Genomic DNA, 11,116 nt, shown 5'->3' on the forward strand with positions numbered 1-11,116 from the left:
GTCAATACAGACCTAATACACAACAAGTAATGAGAAGCAATTAAGTAGATGCAAATAATAAACAGCAAATGTCATATAGCCTAAAGATATTGGGAAATACGCAGATTACATTTAGAAAATACACATCAAGCTATATTTATAATAGGATTGCTGATTTAGTTCACAACCCCAAATTTAATTTAAGACTTACAAAAATCCCAAAGAATCCAAAACACACAGCTGCATACAAACAATTATTTTTTGCATAATTTTAAATTACAAAAAGAAATAGTAGTGGAAACCCTAGTAACATTTTATAGAGCTCACTTCACTCCTAAATTTATAGAAATACACACCACCTCTTACATTTACTCTACAAAGGTGGGAGAGGGAAAGTTACCTGAGGGCAAGGTATTCAGACATAAGGCCCCTATTCCTGGTGAAAGCAAGTGGTCAGTTGCCACGGCTTCTGAGAAGCTTCTGGTACTCATTTTGGTAGTAAGGATATTCACAGCAAACCAATCTCCACCCGAGTCTGCTGGGATCGCTGCAGGGAACGGGACACAGGGGGCACACAAGGGATCAAGTTCAAAGGGAAGAAGGAGTGATACAATAATGTAAGAGAGTTTTAGCTGAAGATAACTGCAGTTACAACAGTTTGTTACACATCATGACACTACAGAGTTAAAAAGGAAACAGACCTGTGTAAAACACTAGATTCCTGGGAGAGTATCCCTTTCTGCCTGATACTACAGTACTGGAGTCCTGTTTATATAAACAGCTTATGAAAAAAAATTTAATCATGCAGAAAATATCTATATAATGTAGCCAAGTCGTTTCAGAGATACTCAGTAAATACATTTAGAAGATGAGGAAGAACACAGCCCAAAGATGCAGCATAAAATGGTTTTAGTTCATTTTATAATGGGAGACAACTTTTCACTTTTGTTTTGCCTAGCCTGAGATTTCTCACATTATTTGTTCATATTTACAGTGTCTCAACCTCAGCTATTGAAAATTCACACTAAAGAAAACTGACTCTCTAGAGATGTAAGGGAATGGGACTTCTGAATTTGTTTTTGCATTTGGGATGGTGCTACAAAGACCTCCACACGTTTGATGGTCTGATTTTGCAGGCTATGAAATTTTAGTACAATAAGCTCCTCAAAAAAAAGTTCTCTACTAACTGTTTTCATTTCAAAGAGGTATCTTGGCTTAAATATAATCCATTTCTACACTTTCAACCTTTTGGGTGCAACAAAACCCAAACATTTGTACAATGACCTTGGTAGACAATTTGTTGGGATATCAGAGCAGAATTTAAGAGATTTATCTCTAAAGCGAATAACAGATACCTAGTTACAAATTATCACTAAAGTGAATAACAGACACCTGTTACAAATTATTATTCTTCTCAAGGCTCCAGACCTCCAGTAATGAAAGAAACTACAACATGAAAACTGTTTCTGAAGTAGGCAAATACTTTCAGATTCCTGGGTAGCTGGATACAAGTGTTGCTTCCTTGGAAGTCAAAAAGAGCCTCTGAGGTAAAAAAAACCCAAAACTCTGGGGCTCTCAAGCTAAATGGTAAAGATGCATCGCAGAGCTGCCACAAAAATCTGTGCTGGGGACATTCTTCTTCCAGAAAGGCTCATAGATGCAGGGGAGGCTGGAAGAACTAAAAAGCACATCCTAGCTGGAACTCTTTCTGCTCCTGTGTTTCCTTATCAAAAAAGAAGACAATGAGGAGATCTGAACCATGGTTAGCACTAGCTCCTCAAAGGTGCACTTCTACAGGAGTTGCTGTATTGAGAAACCTGGGTTGTTGTGCAAGTGACCAAACCCAAGATACTCGTGATATAATTGAGTAATTACTTGTTAGCAATTATTCTCATGATTTGCAAAAAATCTGTGAAATAAATCACTTTGCCTAAACTCTTATAATTCCATTAATGTCTCATCAGAAGTTATCTGATCTCCTTCATCCAATCTTCCGGTAGTAAAAAAGAAAAAGTTAAGCAAGACACTTTAAAAAGCACCTCTCATTCTTGGTGTTATTTAGTAACAACTTTTATTCTGCTTCAATATTAAAAAAACCCTCAAAACACCAAGGCTTTGGCAGGAGAAATAACAAATTTCAACCAAAAATATGTAACCATGGGCTAGTTTTGATTCTTACATACTCTATAATCACTTGACCTTAAGAGACAATTTAATTCCTTACAGGCTTTATTTAAATATCTTTTTTCCCCATGAAATACTTCATATTAGTGTGTCAGATACTTGAACAGAGCAATCTTCAAGATCATTTTCACTGTGAAACTTACTAGTATTCGGAGAACTCTTTAAAGAAAATTATCACATACAACAAAAATGCTGCTGATTAATTCCTCTTGATTGTGCAAATGTATTAGTTTTTATTATATATGCACAAGAGTTGTCTGACTTCAACAAAGCTTCAGCATGACTTTAATTATACAAATACAATGTAGAATTAGCATTTAGATTTATAATACATTTGCAAAAATAACGTGAGTTTATTTTATTAATCCAAATGTTACTGAAAGCTTAAGAGACCTTTCTGAGAAGTAACACAAGATTTAATATCAAATATTAATAAAGGTAATGACTAAGAATTTTTCCAGAAAATGCATTACTGCTCATTTATCTCCAAAATGTATACATGTATGATTTCATAAAGCATCACAGCAGTTTCAGTTTGAATTTTGGAAGATGTTATATTACAGAATCTTAAAATGCAATATGATGCATGAAGCTACTAACAAAAACAGAAGCGAGTGAAAGTTTTTTATTTCTGTTTTAAAAAGCATTTATTGATTCCTTCACACTCATCAGAACATTAACAACACATCAACACATTCACACACAAGAAATTGTTGGCATAAAGTCTCCACTTAAATACTAAAAGTATTGATTTTCAAACATAAGAAATTCAGGATTATAGTGAAATTTTAAACTGCTCTTTCTCCTTCTTGCCTGCTGTTCCAAGCAGTTCTGCTTTACTACTGTAGTTTTTTAGGCTCATTCTTCCCTAGACAAACATAATGCTAACATTTTCTGCAAGCATTCAGATACAATACAGACTCATTTAGAACAACAGAAATTGCTATATCTACGTTATGTTTTGCAATTTTCTCACATACTACACAAGCCAATAAAGTCAGTCACCTAGAATACACTCTGCAAAATTAGTACAAGCAAAGAGAGAAGCAGAAAAGTACACACTTTGTGTTCTTTGGCTGGCTAAAGGAATTGGATAACTTTCAAAAAACTCAAGTGACACAGAAATAGAATACACAAAACTGAAAATAAGCAAAAATCTACTTATTTTGCTACTATCTGAATTTTCAAAGTTCATCCAAACAATTTTGATCATTTACTTTCAGCAAGGAAACGGTCCATTCTAGCTCAATAAAGGCATTACACTGCTTCACTCTAAAAGAAGTCACTCAGGTCTTTTGAGAGGACAAAATTCCTCACCAATCAGGCATGTCTGACTGGCGTAAAAGCAGGTCAATATGCAGGGCAAATACTTCAGTTGGATACATATCGGTTGTACCAGATGATGTAGAATATCATTGTTTAAATCAGTACCAGGTGATTCCTGATATTCATACAATTAGGATACTATTCTAAGTACAACCACTCTTCATATGAGCTTTAGAATTACTTCCTAACTATGAGATGAAAACAATTGTCACAAAACTCACTGAAATTTTCTTCTATTGAAATCTTAGTATATTCACATCTATTGATTAAGATAAGCAAAAGCAAAGGTCTAAGTTCATACAGAATATTAACTAATGACACAACTGAAAACTTCTGCCATACCAAACACTTTAAAACCTCTTACTGTTTTCTCTGTGTAAAATATTGAGTAAGATGCAAGTGGTAACCTTTTAAGTTAAACTATGTGTTATCATTAATAAACTTAAGAGTTAATATCAATTGAAATGAAAATTGTCATATTCAATGTGGCTATTTATCAGACAGGCAAAGTTTATAAGCTTGCCTTCGTGCTTCTTGCACATATGTGTTAAACAAAACTGTTTTTCAAAGAAAGGCATGGATCATGCAAATACACAGAAAACTCAGATTGCTCATTAACTAGAAAGGGAATTCCAATGAGACTAAAAGCCAAAACTAAAAAACACCTGAAAACACCCTTATACAAGTAAGTCTGAGTTAGTAATACCTGATCTCTGGATGTACCTCCCATCCAAAAAACCCTAGACTGAAACCCCCGCCACAGAGATGATCCCCTCACAACCAGAGACAGTATTACAGTGAACTTGCATAGGGCAATCTAGATTCTTATTGGAAATCTTTAACACCATTGTTTTATACACTTGTCCATCAAGTCTGAGAAAAAAGAAGGTATGCTGAAGGATATCTGCAATCATCATAGCAAAGCACTGAACAGAAAATCCTGTAATAAAAAAGGTGATGTTCAACAAGAAATCTCTCACCACTAAAAATACATAACAGCACAAATGAAGGTACAACACAAGTTTTGGTTCACTGGGGAGGACCTTTACAATACAAGTGATCCCAACAATACAGAGCAGGCTTCTCCTAGGGATGGTGTATCTTTCCTACCTTTGTAAAGAATGATGCTGCTATCCAGAAACTTGTTTCATTTTAGGGTACATATGAAATAAGACATTCCATCAATTGCATTCAGTAAAACCACACCTAACACAACATGGAGAGGTCAAAATTTCCTGCCTCCAAATGGCAAACGCATCTCTTCAGTTTAGTTGATACATTTAGTTTCCTATCCTACACCAAGCACCACATAATGTGAAGTACAACAAAACCAGACGTAGTTTGTTCCTACCCCTTCCCTCCTTCTCATTTTCTACCACACCCTTGGGAAAGAACAATGCATGTTGAATATAGAGGACATTTTTTAAAATTTTAAAAGACGGAAAAAGCAAAAAACTCATCACCATGTCCTGACATGAGATAAAGACTTGTTACAAATGGAATAAAATAAACTTTATTACCTTCACTGCTCTTAAACTGTAACACAGCAACAAAAAAACTTTTATAAAGTAAAAACTAATTTGGATATCAAAACCATTTCAAAATGCAGTTTAGGTCATCTTCTTGTTCTCAGACTTTAAAGACTCATACCTATGTAAAATTTTCACTGTCTAACAAACGTAGAATGATGAGGCTCCTTCTACACCAGTGTCCATTATCAGTTCATCTAAAAGAGCACCAGGAAATGCTAAATGGAAACTGCACTGCTGAATGACACAGCGCTCCAAAATTTGCAAATACAGTATCTAGACAGGAAAAGGAGTAAACACATGATTAACAGATATTGCAGTAATTCTCATGGCAAACATTGCCAAATCAATGATTTTTGAAGCTGGACAAGATCTAAAGATCCCTTCCAACCTCAACAGTTCTGTGGTTTGTGGCAAAAAATCAAAGTACTTCTCTGTAACTTAAGGTACAAATTCATATCTTTGTTCAAATAAAGAGGGAAATAAAATATTCAAAAATGAAAATAAATCAAGACAAGAGGGTAATTTTTTCCACTATACTTTTTAATTCTGCCACTAATACCTGCTTAGTTGAAGATGACAAGCAGGCAGCAGTTTCAAGAAACTATGAAAACTGCAGAACGGTAACTATTATAGTAAGAGTAAAAAGTGAAAGCATCCTTTGGCACTCTCTCTAGTACAGGAAATTCTTTATATATTTGGCTACTTAGTCACATTATTACAAAACTTATCAATGAAAATCCTGAATTAATACTTTTATAAATTTTGCTGAAAAATCAAGGTCCTGAAATTTAAGCTCATGTCACTTGAATTCTGTTTTCCTGAGTAACCAACTTCTGAAACCAATGAAACACCTGTTCTGCAGGTAGTAAAGATATTATCTGAACATGTAATAAAGGACACCCATAAGAAGGGGCTTAATAATACTGTCTACATTTTAGATTTCAAACACACTCTTTGAATAGTATGGATTATGAGCATCAAGTTCAACTTGCAAGCCACAGACCACTGGATATATCCCATAAGCTTTCCAGAAGTCATAAAATCTGTCATAATCATTTGACAGAACCTTGTTGAGTAAGCATTATCACAGCACACAAGAGAGGAATCACAAATTTACCAACATGACAAAGTACTTAGTTCTAATCTATTCAGCTACACATTTGAAAAACTGGACAAAAACCAACCCATTTTATTCGTGCCTAGATCCCAGACACATTTTAGAGTTAACCTGTAGCACAGAGACTAGAGCTCACTTCTCTTTCCGTACAGCTTGCTACATATCACTACAGGAAACAAGCTACTAATCCAGCTATTCTAAGCATACTGCTGATTAGAAAACTAACTCAAGGCTGATGACATCTTCTTGTTGTATTTCCAGTCTCACGGTGCTCTGTGAAGAAAAGATTTCTTTGTCAGCATTCCCTGCTACGCAACTCATGAGCAGGGCTGAGAAGAAAAATTATTTTACCAGTGCTCCATACATCACATTTAGCAGATAGATATCAAAGGATTTGGAATGAGAATTATGTTCTCTGTATGCATCAACAACAGATTAGTCAAATGGCAATATGTCACTCCATTTTATTTCTCTATAAACACTTTTCAGAAAAAATACCCAAAGGTGGAATGGAACATTATGGAAGGAAAAAAAAAAAATGAAGTATTTCAGGTTGTATTTTTTAAGATATACAAGTAAGCTCTGAAGAATTAGCAAGGCTATGGTATTATGAAAGATCAAGTACCTAACAGGTTTTTGCCTCTTTAGAAAATGGAAGAAACCTGATGCGGCTTTTTAAAACTGTATTAAACAGATTGTGTACTTTCTGCGATTTCTCCATCTTTCAAGCACACGACATTGACAGCTCAGAAATTTACAAGAGGGCTGTTTGTTTTGCTTCAGGCCGTGAGGCACCTTAGACATTACTTCAGTCACCCAGGAAATCACGAACGTATTTTCCTCTCTCCGCGTACACCTTTCTGTCGCCCGGCCTCCCCCGCTCGGTGTCTCAGGCGCTGGCGAGCGGAGCTGCACGGACACGGGCCGAGCTGCCCCAGCCGCGGCCAGCCAGCGCACCGCGGCGGCGGCCGCTCGCCCCCGCCGCCCGGAATCACGAGGCTCGGGTCTCCCCCGTTCTCTGCCCCCCGCACACCTCGGGCAGCGGGGGCGGGCACCGCCAGCCCGGCGGGGAGGCGGCCGGACCCGGCGGTGACTCACTCGGTGACTCCCTCCTGCGCCAGGCAGACCGAGCCCCCTCCCCGCCTGCGCCGCCGGGCTCCGGGCGAAGGAACCGCCAGGGGCCGGCTAAGCGGCTGTGGCCGCCGGACAGCCCCACGCGAGCACCCAGCCACCTCCTCTGCCTCCAAATCACTGCGAGGAGGCGTCTTCAGTCCCCCTTCTGCGCGCAGAATGGACCCGGTCCCTCCGCCCAGCGCCCACACCGAGGGTCGCTCACCCGGACAAGGACACGCAGTCGCCCCCTCCCCGCACCGCCTCAGCCTGCCCGGTGCACCGCACCCCACTGACCTGGAGAGATGCTTCAGGATCTGCTTCTTGATAATCCCCGCCATGGTGTCTGCCTGCCCGCGCCCCTCACGACGACCAGTCGGGACCAGGAACGCGCCTCATCCCTGCGCCCGCCCCTGCCCGAGGTGGGGAGAGCGCCGGGAGCGGAGCCGCTATCCCCACTCGCGCTCACTCGACGCCCGGCGCCATCTTGGCCGCAGCATCGCCTGGTGACGGCGGCGGGACGGGGCGGGACGGCCGCGCCCCCGCCCCGCGCGGGGAGCGGCGCCGGGACCGGCACGGGCACAGGCGCGCGGCGCTCGCGGGGCCACGGGCAAGGGCAGTGACGCCTCCCCCTTCGCTTGTTGCAGAGCCCCTGTCCGCCTGCTCAGCATCTGCGTCCCCATTCAGCGCCCTAAGCCTTGCCCGTCTCAGCCCCGACGCCCACCTTTTCCCCTCTCTCTTCCGCCAGCTGTTTCTTTCATCCCTTTTCAGCCTTCCCATCTCCAAAATTCCGGAAGCGTGTCTCTGCATCCCCGCCTGTGGCTCCATCCCTCTCCCGCTGTGGAGCCAGTCCCAACAGCATCACACCTTTGCCTGGGCCTGACCTCGGCCAAGCCCAAAGACAGGACAGCTGCAGCTTCTACAGCACCACAGGAAAGGAACAAGGCTAGATAAGATAAAGAGCTCACTGACAGAAACTTACAATGCTATGGCAAGAAATTCACATGTATACACACACACACACACACACACACACACACACACACACATATACACAAATATCCTATACCTGCATTGCTCAAACCCAGAGACTTGTAAAATCAGGTTATCCCTCAGATGCTAACATTTTGCTGGGTATCTGTGACAAGTATACAGCCTATGAGTTATTTTACTTTTGAGAGAATAGCCTCTCATGCTGTAGTAAAATCTCCAAGTCAGTTAAGAAATTAATGTCTTGTATTTGTTTTGTTCATCCAAACAGGGTTTTGTAACCCTTTTCCCCTGGCACTCCCTCATTCATAAAAGGCATCTGGAAGAATTGGTGAGTAACCAAGTACCCTAAAAATATTAACTGGAAAAAGAAAAAACTATCAGTCAGAAAACTAAAAACTTTTTCTGATGTGACCTCATATGCAGGATGGGCCTCTGTAATAGATTTTGAGCTAAAGAGGAAAGACATCAGATACTATTTTCTCTGCTTCTCATATACATAACATTAATAATTTACAAGTGATGAACCAAAACCCTAAGGACCTTTAAGTCAGAAATATGAAGCAGTAATAGAAAAAATAGGTCAGGAGATTTCAATTGATTTTTCCAGACATTTAAAAATCAGTCAGTTGTGTAATACTGACCTCCTTATATTCTTAAGGAGAATTATAAAGTAGGAATGAGCTGTGTATGAAGCTAACCCTTTTATGTCTGTTTTGCATTCAGTTTTCTCAAGGAAAAAGTCTACCAGTATCATGGAGAAGCAATATTCATCATCATGATGGGTCAACTTCTCATCAAGAGAGAAAATACAAGTGGCAAGGAAAGCAGGACACATGCCAGTGTTCTCGTTCAAGTGTCCTGCAAGCATAGCTCTGGAAGAACAGGGGAAGTCCTGAAACTCCTCGCTGATGTCAGAACTGAAGACCAGAAATATTTCTGTACATTGATCTGAGTTGTGACCTCATGTTGTATCCCCATGTCCTGGAGCATATTGTGTGGAGGAAGAGGGGAAAATGCTCAGATAACACCTACCACACACCACACCCTCCTCACCCAGAAGGCAATTAGAAGGGCACCAACTGTCCCTGTTGATTTCAGACCTTCCCAGTCACCAGGGACTTGCATGGGGATCCCCAGACTATGTCTGGTCCTTGCTAATCCCACCAGTCCTGATCTGATTGTGACCTGAGGAGTGTTTTATGTGCTTGATGCTCCACCTGCTTCATTGTCACATTTGCTTGATAACCTGGGCTCTGGGCTTCACTCCCATGCCTGTCTGCCTTGCTCCCTGGCTGGGGGTGGTGGGACAGGCCCTGGCTAGCAAGGCCCTACCCTGCCACAGTATTCCTCCTAGCTCCTGGATTCTCTCCCTCTTGGAGCAGCTGGCACTTATGTCACTAAGAAAGAACCCCACTTGTGAGCATATCCAGGATGCGGAAATGATCTCAGAGAAAAAATTTGTCTTATATTTGCCATAGGTATTTTTAGGGCCTATTGGTGAACACAACAGAATTGGTGAATTCAACAGAACATCCAAGAAGCCATGGATGTAGAGTTTTCATTCAGGCAGTCATCTCAGCCACCACTCTGCCCTTCACCATCACCCAAATACGGGTACATAGAGTGTTTGCTGTTCTTGATGTGAAGTCCAGAATAACAACCTCCTGTGTCAAAGGGTGCAGTAACTTCTTCCTTGAGGATATCTTTCTAAACAACCTGGAAATTCTGTACTTGGCACTGTTCAGTAATTCTGAGGCTGCTCGTTGCCACAGACTGGAGCCAAAAAGCAGCTGTGCTTTGTAGAGGGTTTGCAGGGTAAGTTTGACTCTCTCACAGCTTCCTGTGTTCGTGGGGATTTCTTAACTGTAAAACCTGGAATGGAGCTGAGAGGAAAAACCAAAACCAACTTGAGCTCAAGCAACTTCAGAAACATGAAGGTCACAGAATTTAAAACAAAAATTGTTTTTCCCATTAAATAAAGCAATAGGAGATGTAGTAAGAGAATAAACTAAATTTGAGCTAAGTTTCAGTATCATACTTCAAGAATGAGAAATCTGGCATTCCTTCTTATGGACAATACAAAAGATAATGGTTTGTCTTCAAATGCAGATATGCAAGGCTTAAATAGTCTGACAGAGCATTATTCAAAGAGCACCACAAAAGAGCAATTCTCACTATTGTAAGGGGCAATGTACAAGTTTTGCTACCACATGGACTTTGAAAGTCCTATTTATGTGTCCTTGCTGTGTGGCTGACTTGGTCTGTGTTACATACTCCAACGACAACAGAAAGTCTTATCAGAAGTGCCGTTGGAATATATGGGTGAATGTGTAAACAATCTCAATAAATATGTATGGATTGCCCTCAAGTAGCAGTGACAGTAAATACACCAACTTTAGTTTGAAGAAATTGGAAATATTTATGTATATCAACCACTTAATATAAATCTAAGTAAACTCTTAAATGCTTGGCACTTGTCCTACATCCTAGGGAAAACAAAAAAAAGGAGCAAAGCAAAAGTAACTCAAAATCCAATACAAGTAATTGGACAGTAACAGATGAAGCTTCATAGAGCTGGATATAGTATTTAGAAGGGAAACAGTAATTTACTAAATTCTGGCTTTCACTTTTATTTTCACAAGGCAAAAGTTAGCAATAGATTTTAGGACTTTCTGAATCTAAACAGTTATTCTAAAAACTTTAGTAAAAGAATAAAAGTTATGCAATTTTAAGAGTAGTATTTTATGTTTCCCTTTAACACTGAATACCTAATAAATTTATTACTATTGTAAGTTTTGTGTAAATTACAAACCCAAAATTTACTATGAGTATACTTATCAGTAGGCAAAGAGGGAAAACAACCTACAGTGTTCTT

The 11,116-nt window shown here is 40.0% G+C and overlaps 1 protein-coding gene across 5 annotated transcripts in view; it reads right to left on the minus strand.

The window, feature by feature from the left end:
- BLTP3B (bridge-like lipid transfer protein family member 3B) overlaps positions 1-7,773 on the minus strand; it is a 48,579-nt gene extending 40,806 nt beyond the window's left edge. For 2 of the 5 annotated variants that reach the window (XM_085568919.1, XM_085568920.1), the window contains exon 1: positions 7,546-7,773. In XM_085568919.1, the coding sequence (XP_085425045.1) occupies positions 7,546-7,589 (44 nt within the window). In that variant the 5' untranslated portion in view covers positions 7,590-7,773. Of the gene's footprint in view, positions 1-379; positions 527-7,545 lie in introns of all 5 variants that reach the window. The other 3 variants (XM_085568918.1, XM_021552881.4, XM_021552883.4) reach the window with 2 other exon arrangements.
- Between the last annotated feature and the right edge of the window lie 3,343 nt (positions 7,774-11,116).

This window comes from Lonchura striata, chromosome 1A (assembly GCF_050655825.1).
Source record: "Lonchura striata isolate lonStrDom1 chromosome 1A, ASM5065582v1, whole genome shotgun sequence".
Classification (NCBI taxonomy): Eukaryota; Metazoa; Chordata; class Aves; order Passeriformes; family Estrildidae; genus Lonchura; species Lonchura striata.